This window comes from Oryctolagus cuniculus, chromosome 13, assembly GCF_051225735.1.
Source record: "Oryctolagus cuniculus isolate XC-2025 breed Fujian yellow rabbit chromosome 13, ASM5122573v1, whole genome shotgun sequence".
NCBI classification, from domain to species: Eukaryota; Metazoa; Chordata; class Mammalia; order Lagomorpha; family Leporidae; genus Oryctolagus; species Oryctolagus cuniculus.
Window position 1 is genome coordinate 101,571,301 of NC_142879.1, and position 22,680 is coordinate 101,593,980.

The 22,680-nt window shown below is 47.9% G+C and overlaps 1 protein-coding gene across 1 annotated transcript in view; it reads right to left on the bottom strand.

Moving 5' to 3' along the window:
• Window positions 1-22,680, bottom strand: part of LOC149122812 (outer dynein arm-docking complex subunit 2-like) — a 166,078-nt gene that overhangs the window by 45,479 nt on the left and 97,919 nt on the right. The window contains 4 exon segments of the mRNA XM_089311277.1: window positions 14,669-14,890; window positions 16,855-17,033; window positions 19,075-19,184; window positions 19,312-19,382. Coding sequence (XP_089167403.1) covers window positions 14,669-14,890; window positions 16,855-17,033; window positions 19,075-19,184; window positions 19,312-19,382 — 582 coding nt within the window.

Here is a 22,680-nt window from a genome sequence, read left to right on the forward strand (position 1 = left end):
AGGATGGCCCAAGTCCTTGGGCCCTGCACCCCATGGGAGACCAGGATAAGTACCTGGCTCCTGCCTTCAGATCAGCGTGGTGCGCAGGCTGCAGCGACCATTGGGGGGTGAACCAACAGCAAAGGAAGACCTTTCTCTCTGTCTCTCTCTTTCACTGTCTACTCTGCCTGTAAAAAAAAAAAAATCTAATACAGAAAGCCAATAAAGAAAAATCAGTGAAACCAAAAGCTGGTTCTTCTAGAAGATCAACAAAATTGATAAAGCAACAGCCAGAATTTTTGTGTTAAGATGAGGAGAAGGCCGGCGCTGCGGCTCACTAGGCTAATCCTCCGCCTAGTGGCGCCGGCACACCGGGTTCTAGTCCCGGTCGGGGCACCGGATTCTGTCCCGGTTGCCCCTCTTCCAGGCCAGCCCTCTGCTGTGGCCAGGGAGTGCAGTGGAGGATGGCCCAGGTGCTTGGGCCCTGCACCCACATGGGAGACCAGGAAAAGCACCTGGCTCCTGGCTCCTGCCATCGGATCAGCGCGGTGCGCCGGCCGCAGCGCGCCGGCCGCGGCGGCCATTGGAGGGTGAACCAACGGCAAAGGAAGACCTTTCTCTCTGTCTCTCTCTCTCACTGTCCACTCTGCCTGTCAAAAAAAAAAAAAAAAAAAAAAAAAAAAAAAAGATGACGAGAAACAAGAAGACAAAATTCACTAACTTCAGGACTGAAAGAGCCATTGTAACTACAGTTTCCACCTGTAAGGAAAGCGTAAGTATGAAGAACTTTATGCCAAAACCTCGGACAACCCAGATGAGATGTGTCCTTGAAAGACACAGGCTACCAAGGCTCATTCAAGAAGAAAGAAAATGAACTGAACAGCCCTGGACTGATGAAAGAAGCTGCCTTTGTGATTTAAAACTTGCCGGAAATGAAAACTTCATGTCCAGATAGCTTCACATATAAATTCTACCAAGTACTTAAGGAGGAAATAACAGCAATAAAATAAAATTCCCCCAGAAAATTGAAGGTGAAAGAACTCTTCCCAGCTCATCCATTAAAACTGGCCTCACCCTACTAGGAAAACAAAAAACATTACAAGAAAATAATACTATAGAACAATATTCTTCATGGACCTGGATGCAAAACTCTGATCATTTTAGCAAACTAACACCAGAGTTGTATAAAAAGAATAATACATCATGGCCTGATGTGTTTATTCCAAAAATGCTGGGTTGGTTTAACACTGAAACAATGTGCTTTACAATAATGAACTAAAAAAGAAAAAAAATATATATATATAAATAACCTCAATAGATGTAGAAAAAGCATTTGACAAAAATATAACATTTATTCCTGACTTTAAAAAAATTTTTTTTCACTAAAGTAGTAATGGAAGAGAACTTCCCAGCTTGTTAGAGGTCATCAATGAGAAAAGCTTATGGCTAATGTCAAACTAAAGGTGAGTGAGTGCATTCCCCCAAGATAAGAAATAAGAATAAAGTATTTGTTCTGACCACTTCTTTTCAACACAGTTCAGGAGTTTCCAGCCAGTGCAATCAGGCAAGAAAAATAAGCAAAAAGCATCCAGGTTGGAAAAGAAGAAGAAAAACCATTCACAGGTGACATGATGTTTATGTGAAACATTGGCAAATCACAACATTTTTCTACAGCTCCCAGAATGGACAATGATTTTTACATCTTTATATGATTGTAAATAATAATGATGATGCAATAAAAAATCTGCAAGAAAGACTGTATGTGGCCCGTAAAACCTAAAATATTTATTATCTGGCCTTCTAGAGAAAATGTTTGCCAATTCTTGGTCTATGTGAAAAATACAATGGAACCTACCAAAACCTAACAGAACAAATAAGTGAGTTAAATAAGGTTGAAAGATTCAAAATTAACATACACACTCAATTATATTTCTATGTCATAATAGTAAATGATCAGAAATTGAAATTCTTAAAATACCATTTATAGTGGCATCACAAACGTTAAAGATATACAGACAAGTCTTAGAACATATCTGAAAGGCCTATACACAACTATGAAACTTGGCTGGTGGGCATGAAAGAAGACTTGAACTAACAGATACCCCGTTTATGGTTCAGGAGACTCAATACTGTTAAGTTGTCAATTTTCCCCCAAAAGATGTATAGATCCAATACCAAATCCCACAAGCCATTTCCTATAGAAATTAGTAAACTAATTTTACAATTCCTATGGAACTGTAAAAGAATTAGAATAGCCTAGAGAATGTAAAAAAAAAAAAAGATAAATAAGCCTTTAAAAAAGAAAAAAAGATAGAAAGACTTAATACTACCTAACTTTAAGTCTTATTATGATATTATGAAACTATAGTAATTAAGACAGTGAAGTGTTGGCATAAATACAGAAAATATCATAATAGAACAAAATATACAAAAGATTTTTTTCAAAGACAAAAGAAACTCAATGGAGAGGGGCCAGCGCTGTGGCACAGCGAGTAAAGCCACCGCCTGCAGTGCTGGCATCCCATATGGGTGCCGGTTCGAGTCCCATCTGCTCCACTTCTGATCCAGCTCTCTGCTATGGCCTGGGAAAGCAGTAGAAGATGGCCCAAGTCCTTGGGCCCCTGCACCCGCATGGGAGACCCAGAAGAGGCTCCTGTCTCCTGGCTTCAGATCTGCACAGCTCCAGCTATTGTGGCTATCTGGTGAGTGAACCAGAGGATGGAAGACCTTTCTCTCTCTCTCTCTCTCTCTCTCTCTCTCTCTGCCTCTGCCTGTCCTTTTCTCTGTGTAACTCTGACTTTCAAATAAATAAATGAATTTTATAAAGAAAAGAAACTCAATGGAGAAAGAGCTGTCTTTTCAATAAATGATGCTGAAATCCACCCCAAAGTCACTTCAATTCATACCTAGATCATAAACGACAGTTTACTCAATTGGATCACAGACCTAAACGTAAAACCAAAAGTTATAAAACTTTCCGAAGAAAATATGCAAAATCCTGTGACCATGTGTTAGGCAAATATTTCTTGGATATGAAACCAAAAGCATGATCCATAAAAAAAAAGATAAATTGCACCTCATCAACATCAAGAACGTCTGATCTTCAAAAGGTGCAGTTAAAAGAATGAAAAGAGTAGCTACAGACTGGGAGAAAATATTTGCAAATTACACATCTGGTAAAGAACTTGTATCCAGAATATACACAGAACTCTCAAAACTCATTAATAGGAAAACAAACCAAGCAACTCAAACCTGGTCAGAAAATGTGAACCGTACCCAAGGAGTTACACAGCTGGCACAGACAGGTAGGAAAAGGTGCTCTACATATTAACCATCAGGAAAAGAGGAATCGAAAGCATGAGATCCCCTCGCATGCCTAGGAGAATGTCTGAAATCAGAAGTCGGACCACACACACCCAGTGCAGGTGTCGGTGTCCCCGCATAGCTCTGGTAGGAAGGGGGAATGGCACAACGACATTGGAAGATGGTTTGGTGATTCCTAAAAATGGTCGGACATATACTTCTAGATATTTACCTGTAAGAAAGGGAAAACATACGTCCTTACAAAGACTTGCTACCTGAATGCCCACAATACCTTTATTTGTTTTTTCAGATTTATTTTATTTTATTTGAGAGAGAGGTAGAGACAGAGAGAAAGGTCTTCCATCTGCTGGTTCACTCCCTAGATAGCCACAATGGCCGGAGCTGTGCCAATCCAAAGCCAGGAGCCTCTTCTGGGTCTCCCACGTGGGTGCAGGGGCCCAAGCACTTGGGCCATCTTCCACTGCTTTCCCAGGCCACAGCAGAGAACTGGATCAGAACAGGAGCAGACGGGAGTAGAACCGGCACCCATATGGGATGCCAGCGCTTCAGGCCAGGACATTAACCCACTGTGCCACAACATTTTTTCTTAAGATTTATTTATTTTTTTGAAAGTCAGAGTTGAGAGAGAGAGAGATCTTCCATCCACTGGTTCATACCCCACATGGCTGCAGGCCATGAGCCAGGAGCTTCTTCTGGGTCTCCCATGCAGGCGCCAAGCACTTGGGCCATCTTCCACTGCTTTCCCAGGCATATTAGCAGGGAGCTGGATCGGAAGTGCAGCAGCCGAGACTCGAACCAGCACCTATGTGGAATGCCGGCATCACCCGCGGCAGCTTAACTCGATACGCCACAGCACCAGCCCCTCAGACAGCACGTTAAGTACATTTCAGTGAGAGTGCCTGGGTGAGCACAGGGTCTAAAACCCATTGGCTAGACTCCCCGACACTAGGGACGTACTTCTTTTCCTCTGCTGGCTTCGGGGTGCGTCTCCCTGCTCTCTGGGTCACATCCTGAGGCCAGCGGGCAACAAGACAACCCTTTGGCTCTTCCCACACTTGATTGCTCTTCCCTCCTTCTGCCAACACTGGGCACACTTCTGGTTGTATTTTCTGCACTCACTCCCTTCAATTTCCTGCCTCTTTGTAAGTTATAAGCCATGATGGGGCTTCCACTTGCCTGCTACACACATTTGCAAAAACAAATCCAACGTCACCATGGGGAAATAAGTGCCTTTTAAAAGTGCTCGCCATCCTTCGATTTGATCACTTTTTCTGTCTTAGGGAAGGGCCTGTCTTATAGTTTCTCCTCTGATTTCTTCCCCTCCTCGTACTGCTCTCTGCTATTATTTTTATATTCTAAGTAGCGAAAAGCTTTGGTACAAATCTCTCAGATGTCTTGCGTTCTCAATGGGCTTCCCAGTAACTTTGCATCACAGTCACATGATCTTGTAACTCCGCAGGCCCCTGAGCGTGTTCTTTTTGATCAGGAAGTCCGTACAGTCATGGAGAGGACAGGATTGAATTATCCCAAGCAGGGTCCGGGGCTGGAGGGATTCTTCCCTGGGAAGGATTGAATGAGTCAGGAAACCCCTGTTGACCTGTTAGCGCTGTTTAACCCACAAAACCTTTTGAAATGCACCCTCCCTTTGGCTTCCAGAACTCCTGGTTAACCTGCTAGCGTCTCAAGTTTGACAGCTCTTCCTCCTCTTTACGTGGGCCCAAAGTAGACATGTGAGCGTTTCCAGGCTTCTCTAAACTCTGCCAAAAGCATCTTACCCACCCTCGTGGTGGTGTCTCGCCTCTCCAGCGATGCCTCCTGCCAACAGCCCCCTCAGTTTGCACCTGGTCTTGTGCTGTCTGCTCTGTCTGCTAAGCAAACTGCTGGCCGTAGTGAGCGCTGAGATATGCTGTAAAACGTGCCTTGAGGTTTTAGGTCTTTTATTTTAAGGCATGCCTTCATTTTTTCAATTTGACAGACAGATCCAGAAATTGAAGACAGAGAGAGCTCCACTCTTCGCTCCCTAACTCCATGCCTGCTGATGGTTGGGACTGGGACAGAATAAAGCCGGAAGCCAGGAGCCGTCACCTCTGCCACCCAGCGTCCGGATTAGCAGGAAGCTGGTGTCGGCAGCTGGAGCCAGAACTCGAACACAGGCTCTGCGCTGTGGGACACGGGTGTCTGAGCTGCTAGGCTTAACGAAGTGCCTGCTCTGCCTATGTCCAGCACTTTGAAGACTTTGTGCAGAAAAAGAAAGATAATGCAAAATGTTTTCTGACAAATTTACAGACCCAATCTATGTGGAAATAATAATATTTCTGGTATTTCAGCTTAAATATAAATACGTTACTAAAATTGATTTCCTCTCCTTTTTGTCTTTTCTAAAATTGTATCTTTTCTAGGAAACGCAGTATTGCATTCGTGGCTTACAGGCTGTTTCTACTGTAGACCACGGTTTTACACCTGCCAGGGGCCAGCTGACGACTCAGATGCGCTGTTTTCCACCCTGAAGCCTGCTTCCTCGCCGTTGTTTTAAAATTAAGGGCCTGAGGAAGACACAAGGCACAACGGGCCTGCTGTTGGGGAAACCGTGTGATTCTACAGCGAAATACTTACAAAGAGGGGGACAGGGTATCTCTGCCTATTGGCGAGGCTGGCTTGTGGGCAGCTGCCACTGGAATGTTTGCAGCAATGGCAAAGGTTTGACAAGGAAGGGGCAGGAATTTGCTAAAATAAATGGTAAAGCTTCTATGCATTCGAAGTTTCCAGAAATGCTGGCAGTTACACATCTAATTATAAGGCATCTGGGGCGGGCATTTGACACAGCGGTTACGCTGCTGCTGGGGAAGCCACCTCCCGCATCCGAGCGCCTAGGTTTTGAGGCCCGGCTTCACCTCTGATTCCCGCTTCCTGCTAAGCCATGTGGGTGACAGCGTGGAGTTCTGGCTCCAGGCGTTGGCCTGGCCCAGCCCCTGCTTTGGTGGCCACTTAGGGAGTGGATCAGCAGGTGAAACATCTCTCGCTCTGTCTCTCAATTCAGTTCATAAAATTTAACTACAACACATTCACCGCGGGAATCACCTGATATACCAAGCGTTTTCTCACGGCTAATGGAATCTCCCTCTTCATCTAACCCCGTTTGTTCCAGTAACACCCAGCAGATCACACCCAGGCTTTCTCTTTGCTTACAGAAAGCCACGGGAGCTCCCTACTGCTGGTCCCGCGATGCCTGGGACACAGAGGGGAGCAGGAAACGGGGAGGAGAACCCACTTCCGCCTGTGCGTCTCTGCTCCTCACCCCGACTGCAGGTCCTGCCTCTGGATTCCTGCAGAGTGATTTTATGAAAAAAAAAAAAATAGAAGAAGAAGAAAAAAAAAAAAAAGAAAAGAAAAAAGGTCCTGTTTGTCAGTTTTCCTCCAGCAGGAGCAACAGGTGGTTAGGAACGCAAATACGAGGGATCTTCAAAACATTTCATGGAAAACAGCTATTATGAAAACACTATGCATGAATTAAAAACTTTTTCTTCATTCAAATAAACTTTTCTTCTGATTTAATTTTTTGAGAATTTTTTTGAAGCGGCCTTGTAGATGAGCCGGCAAGGCCCCCGAGATACCTAAAGATGACCCAAGAAAGGCTCTGGGGCCCCACAGACACCACTCTGTTCCTGCCTCCTCCACTCCCTACAGGAGGAGGGGGGAGGCCTTTCATCTTCTTTTTTATTATTATTATTATTTTTTGACAGGCAGAGTGGACAGTGAGAGAGAGAGACAGAGAGAAAGGTCTTCCTTTGCCCTTGGTTCACCCTCCAATGGCCGCCGCGGCTGCAGCCAGGGCACCGCGCTGATCTGGAGCCAGGAGCCAGGTACTTATCCTGGTCTCCCATGGGGTGCAGGGCCCAAGCACCTGGGCCATCCTCCACTGCACTCCCTGGCCACAGCAGAGAGCTGGCCTGGAAGAGGGGCAACCGGGACAGAATCCGGCACCCCGACCGGGACTAGAACCCAGTGTGCCGGCGCTGCAAGGCGGAGGATTAGCCTAGTGAGCCGCGGCCCGGCTAAGGCCTTCCACCTTCTGATTCACTCCCCAAATGGCTGCAATGGCTGGGGCTGGGCTGATCTGAAGCCAGGAGCTACTTCAGGGTCTCCCAGGTGGGTGCAGGGGCCCAAGCATTTGGGCCATCTTCCTCTGCTTTACCAAGTCATCAGCAGAGAGCTGGACTGGAAGTGGAGCAGTCAGCTCTCTAACCAGCACCCATATGGGATGCCAGTGCCCCAGGCAGAAGCTTAGCCTGCTATGCCATAAGGCTGGCCACAATGCTGTTATTAAAGGAACTGGCAGTTATCTAACTAGATGTTACATGACAAACAGTTCACCAGCCAGATTTGTTATTGACTGAACACTTACGGCATCCTCGGTAGTAGAAACCCTTGTTTAATAACATATTATATTATTTTAAATTAGAAATGCTGTCTTTTAAAATTTTTACTTACATATTCATTTATTTAAGGGGCAGAGACAGTGACAGAGAGACAGACACAGAGGAGAGACAGACAGAGAGCTTCTGTCTGCTGGTCTACTCCCCAAGTGGCCACAACCACCAAGCCTGGGCCCAGCCAAAGTCAGGAATCAAAATCCAGAATTCGGCCGGCGCCACGGCTCACTAGGCTAATCCTCCGCCTAGCGGCGCCGGCACACCAGGTTCTAGTCCTGGTTGGGGCGCCGGATTCTGTCCTGGTTGCCCCTCTTCCAGGCCAGCTCTCTGCTGTGGCCAGGGAGTGCAGTGGAGGATGGCCCAAGTGCTTGGGCCCTGCACCCCATGGGAGACCAGGAAAAGCACCTGGCTCCTGGCTCCTGCCATCGGATCAGCGTGGTGCGCCGGCCGCGGCGGCCATTGGAGGGTGAACCAATGGCAAAGGAAGACCTTTCTCTCTGTCTCTCTCTCTCACTGTCCTCTCTGCCTGTCAAAAAAAAAAAAAAATCCAGAATTCAATCCAAGTGGCAGCAACTCGACCCCTTGAACCAGCACCTGCTGCCTCCCAGGGTGTGCATTAGTAGGAAGCTGGAATCAGAAGCAGTCTGGACTTGAACTCAGGGACCTTGATAGGGGATGGCAGCGTTCTTATTGGAATCTTAAATGCTTTGGTAAATAACCACACCCAACTCTTAGAAAATTATTTAGGGCCGGCGCCGTGGCACACTTGGCTAATCCTCCACCTGCGGCGCTGGCAACCTGGGTTCTAGTCCCAGTTGGGGCACCGGGTATTAGTCCCGGTTGCTCCTCTTCCAGTCCAGCTCTCTGCTGTGGCCCGGGAAGGCAGTGGAGGATGGCCCAAGTGCTTGGGTCCCTGTACCCGCATGGGAGACCGGGAGGAAGTACCCGGCTCCTGGCTTTGGATTGGTGCAGCGCCAGCCATAGTGGCCATTAGGGGAGTGAACCAATGGAAGGAAGACCTTTCTCTCTGTCTCTCTCTCTCACTGTCTATAACTCTCTCTCTGTCTCACTCTCTCTCTCACTGTCTAACTCTGCCTGGAAAAAAAAAGAAAATTATTTATTTATTTGGGGGGTGCAGAGTAGAGTGAGTGAGTGAGAGAGGAGAGAGAGAGGAGAGAGAGCAGACAGATGGGCCTTCTTTTTTGATGTGTGAACATAGTCATGCAGAAGTGACAGCATTTTTATCAGTCTTTAGCAACTTGAAGTTAACATTCCAATATATTTTTATAATTCACTTTTAAAAACTGTTACTTAGTTTAAAAGGTACTTTTCATGCCAGATTTTTTCTTGAAGAAACTAATTTGGTTTAACTTATGTGCCATAAAAACAGATTTATAATGAAAAGGTTGACACATTTAAATGTAAATTGGGTTTAATTTCAGAAAAATTAACATCATCGTCTTCAACCATAATATAGATTTGAAGGATAAATTAAAATAATTGCCTCAAAAAATGACTAGTTGGCATTTTCAGAGTATTATTCTTCTTCAGATGTTTCATATTTGGCACATCTAGGCTCGACTGGATATGATTAACTGGGATTTTAACTCCTGTCTAAAAGATCAAGCCCATTTTGTATGGAAGTGTAAGATGTAAACATATCTGGTTGAGATAGGCTCCAAATTAAGGAAATAAACAGTGAAATTATATTGTACAAGGAAATAAGCTACATAAAAGAGGTACTATTTTAGTTTTTTAAGTTTACTTTTTAAAACAATTCAAGAAGCAGACAGACAGAGGCTTCCACTTGCTGGGTCACTCCCCAGGTAGCCTCAACATCCAGGAGTGGACCAGGCCAAAGCCAGCAGCTGGAAAACCAACTCAGGTCTCCTAAGTGGGTGGCAGGGGTTCAAGTACTTGAGTCATCACCTGTCTGCACCAGCCAAGAGCACTGGCAGCTGGAGCTGCCCTTGATAGGGGACACAGGCATCTTAAGATGTTCTGAACAGTTTCCCAACAAAGAAGAGCCCGGGACCAGAGAGACCTTCACTGCTATGTTTGATTGAACCTTTCAGGAAGAACGGACGTCAATTCTTCTCAAATTGTCTTGAAAATCTGAAAGGGAAGAAAGCCTTCAAGACTTGTTCTACAAATCCAGAACTACCTGGATTCCAAAACCAAGCAAAGACATCACACACAAAAAAACTATATAGACCAGTTTCTGATGAATGTAGGTGTAAAAACTGTCAACACAACACTAGCAAATAGAATCGAAGCACATCAAACATAATCCATCGTGATCAAATGGGATTTATGTCAAGGATGCAAGAATGGCTCAACATACACAAACTCATAAATGTTCTGGATCACATCAACAGAATGATGGACAAAAATCACACACTGTGGCAGCTCTTTGTCCTAGTGGTTGGGTCCTGGCCCTACTCTTGACTTGAACTTCCTGCTCATGCAGACCTGGGGAGTTAGTGGCAATGGCTGAAGGAGCTGGGTCCTTGCCAACCACACAGAAAATCTGGATCAAATTCCTGGTTCCTAGCTTTGGTCCCAGCTGGGAGCCACTGCAGCCATTTGGGGAGTGAACCTCTCTGACTCTCAAAAAAAAAATATGGATTTTAAAAAAAGAAGACCATAGGATCATTTCACTAGATGATGAAAAGGAATTCAATAAAATTAAAAAGTCTCTTTGTTATAAAAATCCCCCAAAATTAGGTATAGAAGGAACATGGCTCAATACAAAAGCGGCCATCTACGACAAAACCGCAGCGAAGGCCATACTGAACGGGGAAATGCTCAAACCTCTTCTCAAAGATCAGGAACAACATCAGGATGTCGTCCACTTTGTGCCCCGCTTACTACGGCACTGGAAGCCTTCCTCAGGGCATGAAGGCAACAGAAGGAAGTAAAGGGCAACCAAAAAGCAGGAAAATAAAATTATACCTGCTTGCAGGCAAAATCACTTTCTACCTAGGGGCCAGCGCTGTGGCGCAGCGGGTTAACACCCTGGCCTGAAGTGCCGGCATCCCATATGGGCGCCGGTTCGAGACCTGGCTGCTCCACTTCCCATCCAGCTCTCTGCTGTGGCCTGGGAAAGCAATAGAAGATGGCCCAAGTCCTTGGGCCCCTGCACCCGTGTGGGAGACCTGGAAGAAGCTCCTGGCTTCGGATCAGCATAGCTCCAGCCACTGCGGCCAACTGGAAAGTGAACCAGCGGATGGAAGACCTCTCTCTTTCTCTCTGCCTCTTCTCTCTCTCGGTGTAACTATGTCTTTCAAATAAATAAATAAATCTTAAAAAAATTACTTGCTATTTAGGAAAAAAAAAAACATAGACTCCACCAAAAACCCGATGGAACTTACAAATTTAGCAGGGTTTCAGGATCCAAAATCAACATATAAATATCAGCAGCTTTTTATATACTAATGATGAAATTGCCAAGAAAGAAAAAAGCCATGCCAATTACAAGAGCTACAAAAAATTAAAATATCTAGGAATAAATCTAACCAAAGAAGTAAATGATCTCTATAAAGAATATTAGAAAACACTGATTAAAGAAACTAAAGAGGACAAGAAAAGTGGAAAGCCACCCCATATCACAGGTTGGAAAAACTACTATTATTAAAATGTCCATACTGCTCAAAGCAATTTACGGACTCAGTGTAATTCCTATCAGATTACCCATGACAGTCTTCAAAGAGCTAGAAAAAAACCTATGCCAAAAACTGGAGTCACAAAAGACTCTCAAGAGCCAAAGCATTCCTAAGCCAAAAGAACAAAGCAGGAGGCGTTCTAATACCTGGCTCCAAAACACCCTGCCGGGCAGGCATCTGGCCCAGCCCCTGAGCTGCTGACTGGGACACCTGCACCCCGGATCAGGGTGCCTGGGTTCAAGTCCTGTAGCCACTCCCAACTCCAGCTTCCTGCTATACACTCTGGGAGGCAGGTGATGGCTCTCTGCCACCCACATTGGCGATCAGGATTGAGTTCTTAGCCCCAGCGTCAGCCCCCTGTAGGGACCTTGGTAGGCATCTGAGGAAGTGAACCTGTAGATGGGAGCTCTCTCTCTCTCTCTCCTCTTACCTCTCAAATAAATAACATTTAAAATAAAAATGTACTACAAAGCTATAGTAACCAAAACAACAAAGCACTGGCACAAAAACAAACACACAGACGGATGGGACAACCTAGAAATAAACTCACATATGTAAAGTCAGTTGACTTTTTTTTTTTTTTTTTTTTGACAGGCAGAGTGGACAGTGAGAGAGAGAGAGAGACAGAGAGAAAGGTCTTTCTTTTGCCATTGGTTTACCCCACAATGGCCGCTGCGGCCAGCGCACTGTGTGGATCCGAAGGCAGGAGCCAGGTGCTTCTCCTGGTCTCCCATGGGGTGCAGGGCCCAAGGACTTGGGCCATCCTCCACTGCACTCCCTGGCCACAGCAGAGAGCTGGCCTGGAAGAGGGGCAACAGGGACAGAATCCGGCGCCCCGACCGGGACTAGAACCTGGTGTGCCGGCACCGCAAGGCGGAGGATGAGCCTATTGAGCTGCGGCACCGGCTGACTTTCAACAAAGGTGACAAGAGTACACAGTGCAGAAAGGACAGTCTCTCTATAATAGTTTCACAAATAGTGCTGGGAACGCTGGGCACAGAAGAAATAAATTAGACTCCTATCTCTCATCATGCATAAAAATCAACCAAACGGGGCTGGCGCTGTGGCATACTGGGTGAAAGCCCTGGCCTGAGGAGCCGGCATCCCATATGAGTGCCAGTTCTGGTCCCGGATGCTCCTCTTCCAATCCAGCTCTCTGCTGTGGTCTGGAAAAGCAATAGAAGATGACCCAAGTCACTGGGCCCCTGCACCTGCGTGGGAAACCCAGAGGCTCCTGGTCCCTGGCTCCTGGCTTCGGATCTGAGCAGCTCTGGCCATTGCGGCCATCTGGAGAGTGAACCAGCAGATGGAAGATCTCTCTCTCTGTCTCTACCTCTCTCTGTAACTCTGTATTTCAAATAAATAAAATAAATCTTTAAAAAAAATCAACCACAATAGATCAAAGACTTAAATGTAAGACCCAAAACTACAAAAAATAGGGGAAACACTTCAGGACGTTAGTCTGGGCAAAGACTTTGTGGATACGACCTGCAAACACAGACAACAAAAGCCAAACGAAAAAGTTTCTGCTCAGTGTAGAAAACAATGAACAGAGTGAAGAAACAACCAACAGAATGGGGAAAAATATCTGCGAACCACCCACCCAGCCGGGGACTAACATCCAGAAGACACAAGGACCCCCAACAGCTCAACAGCGTAAGCTCCAACAACCCAATCAAAGCAGGCAAATGGCCTGCACAGACACTTCTCAAAAGATATTAAAAGGGCCAACAGATACATGAGGAAAAAAGTCCATATCCCTCATCACCAAGGAAATGCAAATCAAAACCAACATGAGACATCATCTCATTTCACCTAGAATGGCTATTATCAAAAAAACAAAAACGGGGCGGCGGAAGGGTGGGCTGACATTGTGGCAGAGCGGATTAGGCTGTCACCTGCAGGGCTGGCATTCCATATGGGCAGGAGCTCCTGACCAGGCTGCTCCCTGCTGATGCTCCTGGGAAAGCAGCAGAGGTGACCCAAAGACTTGGGCCCCTGCACACACATGGGAGGCCTGGATGAAGGTCCAGGCTTTTAGCTTTGGCTTGGCCCAGCCCTGGCTATTGTGGTTATCTGGGGAAGTGAACCAGCAGATGAAAGATCTCTCTCTCTCTCTCTCTCTCTCTCTCTCTGTAACTCTACCTTTCAAAGAAATAAAGACATCTTTTTAAAAACATTTAAAATAGACAAAAACTAAGTCTGGTGGGGATGTGGAAAAAGACGAACTCTCACACACTGTTGGTGGGAATGCAAATTAGTACAAATTCCATGGAAAACACTAGAGGGGCACCTCAAAAAATCAGAACTATAATTATCAGGAGATCCAGCAATCCCACTACTGGGTGTACGACCAAAGGAAATGAACTCAATGCATTGAAAAATATCTGCACACTCACGTTTATTGCAGCACTGTGCATAGCAGCCAAGATACGAACCTAAGCGTCTGTTGATAAATGGATGGAGAATAAAGAAAATGTGGCATATATTCAGCTATGAAAAAAAGAGACTGAAATTACGCCCTCTGCAGGAACCAAGGTGGAACTTCAGGAGACTATGTTAAAGACAAATACTTCAAGTTCTCATGTATATGCAGAAGCTACAAAGGGGCTCTCATAGTAGCAGAGACTAGAAAAGTGGTTCCCAGAGCCAGGGAAGGGAGCAGGGGACAGGGCCCTGAGAGGACAGTGAACAGGTACGGGGGCACAGGTGTGTAGGAGGATAACTTGTGATTGTATATAACACAGTGGGATAACTGGTTGACAACAATGAACTATTTCAAGACAGTGGGGAGAGGATTTTGACTGTTCCCAGTGCAGATAAATGATGCACGCCTAAGGTGACAGACACGCTGACTGCCCTGCTCTGATCACACTGCACGCTGTACACAGGCACTGACATGCTAGACTGTACCCCATAAACACCCACAGCTACTGTAAGCCAATGCAAAATGAAAAATTCCTGAAAAAAAAAAGTGAACAAAACTGTAGAGCTTTAGTCGGATTCCATCAGTCCCTCTGCTGTTCAGTCGGCACCATCAAATTCAATTTCTGAAATTATGACTTTATTAAAGTGCACTTACATGCTTTCCACCCAACCTTCAGATGGCGCAGGCCACAGCAGCACATGGCTCCAATGCAGCCACGACCGAACCGCCTTTGCTTTACCAAAGCTCCTTCCCAGACTCTGCCGACCGAACCAGGACTAAAGCAGAGGGCCGCGCATCGGTACCTTGAACCTGGCCTAAAGCAGAGGGCCGCGCATCGGTACCTTCACGGCGCCGTTCTCATGCATCGTGATACAGTTGTCGATGTCTTCCGAGAGCTGGTACAAGGCCTGCGTGGTTGCCCGGTGCACTTTGGTGTCGGTGGACTTCAGCTAGCCCACCAGCGGGGCCACCGCTCTGTATTCGCCAAAAGCCACTCTGTTCCTGCCCTACATGCAGCAGCGCGCAGTCGCTTCTGCCAGGTGCTGCCTCAATTTGTCGTTGTTCTGCACAAAGGAAAATAAATGGGGGGGGGGGTTGTTTGTGTAGGGTGTGTGTGTGTGTGTGTGTGTGTGTGCATGGTGACGACCCTGTGAGGTCCCTTCAGGTTTATCACGCACTGAGATCCCAGTGAGCCTGGAGAGGAGGGCCGGCTGGCCCCTGAGTTTGTGACTCAAAGGGACTGGTGTTTCGGTCGGCCAGCGGCAGACCACAGCTCAGTCCCGAGTTATCTTTTCATGACCTGCACGTGCTCAGTTTCTGAAGGCTGACCAGGTGTCTGACATCCATCACACGCTCAAGGACAACCCCAAACCACAAACCAACAAGTTGTCTAATAATCAAAATACTTAAAGAAGACTGTATATTCTTCTTAATTTTAAAAATTCATTTATTTGGGGGGGGGGAGAGAGAGAGAGATGGGGCTGAGAAGAATTTATTTATTCGAAAGGCAGAGAGACAGACAGAGAGCTAAAGATCTGCCATCCTTGGATCTGTTCTCCAAATGCTTGCAACAGCCAGGGCTGGGTGGGGCTGAAGCTGGGAGCTAGACCTTAATCCAGGTCTCCATGTGGGTGGCGGAGTCCCAAGTACTTGAGCCATCACCTGCTACCTCCAAGGGTGCTCAACAGCAGGAAGCTGGAACTGGAAGTGGATCTTGGACTTGAACCCAGGCGCTCTGAGGTGGGAGGCGAATGCCCCAAGCAGCAGCTAACAGTGCCCCACACCCACCCCCACCCCCGTCGCCCCATTATACAGTCTTAAAGGAACACTTCACTGAACTGGAGTAAGCGGACTCATGCTACCCCTTCACCCTGGGAATCTTCCTTCCTTCCTTCCTTCCTTCCTTCCTTCCTTCCTTCCTTCCTTCCTTCCTTCCTTTTGACAGGAAGAGTGAACAGTGAGAGAGAGACAGATCTTCCTTTTGCCGTTGGTTCACCCTCCAATGGCCGGTGCACCGCGCTGATCCAAAGGCAGGAGCCAGGTACTTCTCCTGGTCTCCCATGCGGGTGCAGGGCCCAAGCACTTGGGCCATCCTACACTGCCTTCCCGGGCCACAGCAGAGAGCTGGCCTGGAAGAGGGGCAACTGGGACAGAATCCGGTGCCCCGACCGGGACTAGAACCCGGTGTGCCGGCGCCGGAAGGCGGAGGATCAGCCTATTGAGCCGCGGCGCCGGCCAGGAATATTTCTACATCAGTAAAATGCCTTGTTTCCCGAGAGGGAGAAGACAGTACAGCAAATGCGATGACGCGATTTGGGTCTTCCTGATTTCCTGTCTGTCTGCTTTGTGCAAACCAGGTCCTCCTTTTCGTATGTGATCACCTCATGCGGTCATAAGGTGATCGAGCGAGCGGCGCACTGCTTTGTGTGTATTCGTGGTCCTAGTCTCTTGTTTTGGGCAACAGCTTGGCTGTCCTGAACTGGCAGATTCTCTGAGAAATGAAAGGTCTGCTAGACCCAGCATCCTGCCAGCGTTTGCATTTCTGCTCTACGGCTCTCCTGCCACATGGCAGTCCACGCTCTGCTGCAGTACCTCTGGTCACAGTGAAGGCATTGTCTCTCAATGATCTGCCCGGCTCTAGGTAAACAGTACAGGGATCGCCGGAGTCTTCCATCGACACACTGGCTTGCACAAGCATCTTCAGAATGACAATGGTGCTGGCTGGTGGTGGGGAAGATGATAGCTAAGGCTTACATAACAGCACTTCTATGTGCCACCACCGGCCTTGCCAGGGGCAAATGAAAAGCAGCCTCTCTCTTACAAGGCTCTCGCCTATGAATGTTTTACGGTTTAAAATACGCTTGTGCATATATTAGTCTCAGAGAAAGTAAGTGAGGTGACCCAGGCTCTCCAGGAGGGGTGGATATTAAACTTGCTTGCAGATCTCTGGATGTTAAGCTCCTGGTTGATGCCACTACCCCACAATACCGGGAGACAGAATGCATTTAAGAAAACCCGTGTCACTTACTGTATTTGTCAGTTTGGATGATAAAGGGACGACTCCAGGGTCTGCAATGACAGCTAGATTTTCCTGGTCCTTGGCTACACTGGTAGTAGCAGCAGCCAGAACTTTCTGGTTATCTGATTTCAGTAAGCTGACGATAAGTTCCAAACCACCCACAAAGGAACCAACCATTTCTCCGCATCCTAGGTTGAGATAAAGGCAGTAACAAAAAGAAACCTCTACTTAGGTTTTCTTAGAAAAGCAGAAAGAAATAATAAAGCTGTGAGATACACATTTGGCAGCAAAGAAACGTTCAGTTTAGTTTGGATCTGTGTTATATATAATACACACACATATATAATTTCTCTGTGTATGTGAATGTATATGTAAGTGAATATATTTACACATAAAACACATATGCTTACAAAATTCCATTGCAACAAATATTTGTTATGTGAAAGTCATTGTGTTGGCTACTGAGGACACAGAAGTTAACAAAATGCAGGAGCCAGGAGATTCTTCCAGGCCTCCCGCATGGGTGGCAGGGGCCCAAGGACCTGGGCCATCACCTGCTGTTTCTGAGGTGCATTAGCAGGGAGCTCAATTGGAAGCTGAGCAGGCGGGACTCGAACCGGCAGTCTGGTATGAGATGCTGATATTGCAAACGGTGGCTGAACCTGCTGTGCCTCACCGCTGTACCCGTTTTGTTCTGCAGTCACCACAGACAACGAATGGGCCAATACCATCCCACTGCCCCTAGCAGCAGCCAGGGTTAGGTTCCTGCAGGCCTCCGGGCACATTTCCGTCACCTGATCGGTGCACAACCCTGCACGTGTGTGCTCCTCTTAGAGGACACATCATTTCCCGGGTGCTGTTAATTCAGGGACATTGAACTCATGGCCAACAGGAATGTTACACGACACAGAGTATTTTCTCCATGGGCACATCAAGCTTTTTCACTCTTAGGACTGCCAGGCAACACTTCAGCTCCATGTCTAGGACCATTTCAAGCAGTGACATAACCAATAAAAAGCACAAAAATGTTAAAAAAAAAAGTGGGGGTGTGCTGCAGCCAGAGAATGGACACTTGTTTTCAGGTGGCAGCCAAAAGCAGTGCCTGGTTCAACCTCAGCTGAGAAGGTGTGTGCTGGGCAGCTTAAATTGTTCAGCTCTCTGCGTGCACCCAAGCATGACCACGAAAGCAAGGTGAGTATTGACTGGGCGGTGACAAACGCATTTCAGCAAGTAGGCAAATCCCCAGAGTGACTCCGTGAACACAGCGTGAACTGTAGCCACTCTTTCTGCTGTCATGCTTTTTACAGCTGGGGGCAAGATGGGCATGAAACACTTACAAGTACAATGAATGGCACCTGGTGAGGAGGGGAAAAGGCCCGGGGGGATTCTGGGAGGGCGAGGCATTGCGCGAGATGGATCTGAGCATGAGCGGGGAGGCCGCCTGCTGTCTAGGTCACCACACAGAGTATTAAAATAGGGAAGGGGGCGGGGGAGCCAACGAGGCTTGGGTGGGGAGAGCCTGAAGGGTCTGATCCGGCTTAGTGAGGAGTGCACGGTTCATTTTAAGGGCACTTGAAAGCCACTGAAGGGGTTTCGGTAGTGGGGTTGGAGAGGTAGGATTTTTACCAATTTTGTTTCTTAGAAAAATCTCTCAGGACTAGAAGGTGCGGAGTCCTAGGGGAAGCAAAAATTGGTGTGGGGAATTCAGAGGTGATCTACTGGTCCAGCATGGAGGTGGTGACTGTCTGGAGGTCGTGGCTTGGGGAGCACTAATGGGAGCACCCCAGTTATGGGTGCGTCCATGAAGACTCCTGCACTTTCGTCTCTTGGGCGGGGGAAGGGTGGTATTTGGTTCGAGGCCCTAACTTACACATATTTTTAAAGTTTGATATATTCTATTTATTTGAAAGAGTGACAAAGACATAGAAACATGGAGAGAGACTTCTTGTCCACTGGTTCACTCCCCAAATGACTGCAACAGCCAGATTTGGGCCAGGCCAAAGCCAGGATCCTAGACCTCCATCCAGGTCTCCCACGTGGGTGGCAGGGACCCAAGCATTTGAGCCATCACCGGCTGCCTCCCAGAGTGCACAGTAGCAGGATGCTGGCTCAGAAGTGGAACACAGCCATTAACCCAGGCTCTCCGACATGGGACACAGACGTCCCAAGCAGCTTCTTAGCCACTGTGCCAGATGCCTGCCCTGAGAAGACCCAAGTTGGATAAAGTACCTAGAGATGTGTAAGTGCAGATACCCAGGGGCCTGTTGGGTAAGTGGGTTTGGAACTCAGGAGAGGAAAGCAGGTCGGGGGTGTGGGTCTGCACGTTGCCAGCATGAAGGCTGTCACAGAGGCAAAGGGTGTGAAAAGCGGGACGCAAGGAAAGGACTTTCCAGGGGTGCTGGGGGGGATGCTGGAACAGAAACGCTAACACCTCTCTGGCGGCCTGGGCTGGGTGGTAATGCCCACCGAGTACCTGGCTCCGTGGCTTTCTCCAGTAACAGATCAACACCTTCTGAATGCACACTGCGGATCGGGCACTGTAGCACATGTTTCATACCAAAGGTCCCATTTAAACCTCACAATAACCATGCAAGGTGGGTGATGACTTCCGTTTTAGTCGTGACAACTGAAACTTGAAGATGTTTGACCTTGTAACTGAGACTGTATCCTTCACGAGGGCAGGGCTGTATCTTAATCTGGCGATCTTTATAGATCACAAATCTGATCCACTAATGTCCCCCAAATTCTCCCCTCGCAACCTCTGCCCTTCGACTAAGCACCAAGCTCCACAACGTGGCGCACAAGCCCCTCGCGGCGCACACGTGGGTTTCCTCTGCAGCCTCACCTGCCCTGCCTTCTCTCTAACCCTACGTGAGCCAATAATCCGACTCCTGACACTAACTATCCGAGAATGCGATTCCTGAAGTCCGGGTGGGGCCTGTAAAGATGCGTGATTTTTTTTCAATGCTCTCCTGTTGAGTGTGGACCTCAGCCAGCGTGGGGAGTGCTGCCTTGTGCACCTGTCTCTCAGGTATCACACCTTGCGTGTGCTGTGTGCCCACATCCCATCCTTTGCACGTGCCTGGCTGGCTGCCTTCCTCTCTGCTTGGAAACGCCCACACACCCCTTGGCTGCCAGGTAAGGGCCCCATTCTCATCAGAAATCCCTTCCTGAACGTCAAGTGCAGCTCAGACACCGTCTCCTTCTGTACCAGGGCCACCTCCCTCTGTCTGGCAGTGGCTCATGTGTTTTCCCTTTTCCTTGAACTGGAAATTTCCAGAAGGCATCTGCCTGTGCTGGTTTCTAGCAGTTAGTAGTTGCTCAATGCACCCTCACTGAGTGTGATGTTTGCAGGCTGGAAGCTATAAAAGGAATTTCGCACTGCAGGCATTAACAAACCGAAAGGTTCTAGTAAACGGTGCAGGCTGCCAGGCTGCAAGGTCAAGGCCAGCTCCTCAACATGGTTGCAGAGTCTCGTTCTCAAAGCAAACTTAAATACGACTCAGACACTGCATCACAAGTCCCAGTGACGTCATCAACTTAGCTTGAGAATATTTAATGGCTGTTCTATTACTCTACAATAAGGCTTTTAATGCAAAATAATTTTTTTTTTGACAGGCAGAGTGGACAGTGAGAGAGAGACAGAGAGAAAGGTCTTCCTTTGCCGTTGGTTCACCCTCCAATGGCCGCCGCGGCCGGCGTGCTGCGGCCGGCGCACCGCGCTGATCCGATGGCAGGAGCCAGGTGCTTCTCCTGGTCTCCCCTGGGGTGCAGGGCCCAAGCACCTGGGCCATTCTCCACTGCACTCCCAGCAGAGAGCTGGCCTGGAAGAGGGGCAACCGGGATAGAATCCGGCGCCCCGACCGGGACTAGAACCCGGTGTGCTGGCGCCACAAGGTGGAGGATTAGCCTAGTGAGCCGCGGCACCGGCCGCAAAATAATTTTAAAAAATGATTATATTTGTAATCGTATACTCTGTTGTCATTTTATCGTACCTTCCATGCATTAGGATGTGACCAAGCAGAAGATTACAAGTGTGCATTTATTAACCTCCAACAGCCAACAGCCTTCAAAGTTAATTACCCCAAGGCAGTTGGTAGGGGCAGCTGTAACCGCAGTAAGGTTTCCACTTTGTGGGTGAACAGAAACCCCAGGGAAATGAAGAGAAAGGAATGAACAGGCAGAGGCAATTTGACAAGCGGCAGAAGTGGGACTTGAATCCAGATCGGTCTGCTCTCCAGGCTCCTCTACAACACTATGATCATGTGAGCTGTGTACATTCAAAAGCAAACACCATGGCTCTTTCTCAGAGCTCCAGGACACTTCGGAAGAGGGCCCCAAAGCTCAACTTCTCCAGTTAAAAAGATTGTTTTATTTTACTATTTACTTTTTTGTTCATTCGAATGGCAGAGAGACAGAGATGGCCTATCTGCTGGTTCACGCCGAAATGCCCACAGTAGGGGCGAGACCAGGCCAAAGCCAGAAGCCCAGAGCTCCACCTGAGTCTCCCAGGTGTGTGGCAGGGACTCAAGTTCTTAGGCCATCACCTGGGGTCACCCAGGGTGCGCATCAGCAGGAAGCTGGAATCAGAAGCAGGGATCAGAAGCAGAGTGGAGGCTTGAACCCAGGCACTTGGATACGGGATACAAGCGTCTTAAGTGGTGTCTTAACTGCCATGCCGAAAGCCTCGCCCCAATTTTTCGAGGTGATTTTATTGGCGTCAATGACCTAATGCATTTTTCAATTTTAAAATTGCAGAACAATTTTTTTTTTCTGAAGAAAAACTGGAGGGATTATGGAAAGATGATAGCAGCAAAGTTTTCAAATCTCCTTAGTTACGGAACAACTAGGACAGCAAAACAGAAAACATGAGGGCCAATGTACACAACAAAGCAACAAGGTATCCACAATGGTGCCCAGGCACAAACAGGCTGGCACAAAGTGCCAACCCCAGAGGGAGGGCAGAGGCGCCTGGGAAGGCCCAGAAGGTCCAGCCACAGCAGCAGAACTGAGAGCAGACTTTTCAGCTACTGCTTTTTTAAAAAAATATGTATTTATTTATTTTAAAGATAGAGTGACTAGAGAGGGGGAGAGACAGAGAGATCTCCCATCCACTGGTTCACTCCCCAAATGGCTGCAATAGCTCAGCCTGGGCCAGATCCAAGTTAGCAGCCCGGAACACCATCCTGGTCTCCCAGGTGGGTGCAGGGGCCCAAGCACTTGGGCCGTCTTCCACTGCCTTCCCGGGGGCATTAGCAGGGAGCTGGCAAGGCAGCAGGGCAACTGGACTTAGCCCGCTGCGCCACAACACCTGCTTCTCTGGCTGGGATTCATGGTCACAGCCATCGGCACAGGTCCTAGTGGTGTTGGGACATTCTATAGGTCTGAGTCCCAACAGCTTTTTTTTTTTTTTTTTGACAGGCAGAGTGGACAGTGAGAGAGAGAGACAGAGAGAAAGGTCTTCCTTTGCCGTTGGTTCACCCTCCAATGGCCGCCGCGGCTGGCGCTCTGTGGCCGGCGCACTGCGCTGATCCGAAGCCAGGAGCCAGGTGCTTCATCCTGGTCTCCCATGGGGTGCAGGGCCCAAGCACTTGGGCCATCCTCCACTGCACTCCCTGGCCACAGCAGAGAGCTGGCCTGGAAGAGGGGCATCAGGGAAAGAATCCAGTGCCCCAACCCACCAGGACTAGAACCCGGCAGAGGATTAGCCTAGGGAGGCGCCGGCCCCCGACAGCTTTTACAAAACAAAGAGGAGGGCAGCAGAGAGGCCATGGTGGTGAACACAGCCTATGGGTCCTGGCCACGCCTCCCTTCTAAGAGGCCAGGAGAACTCCA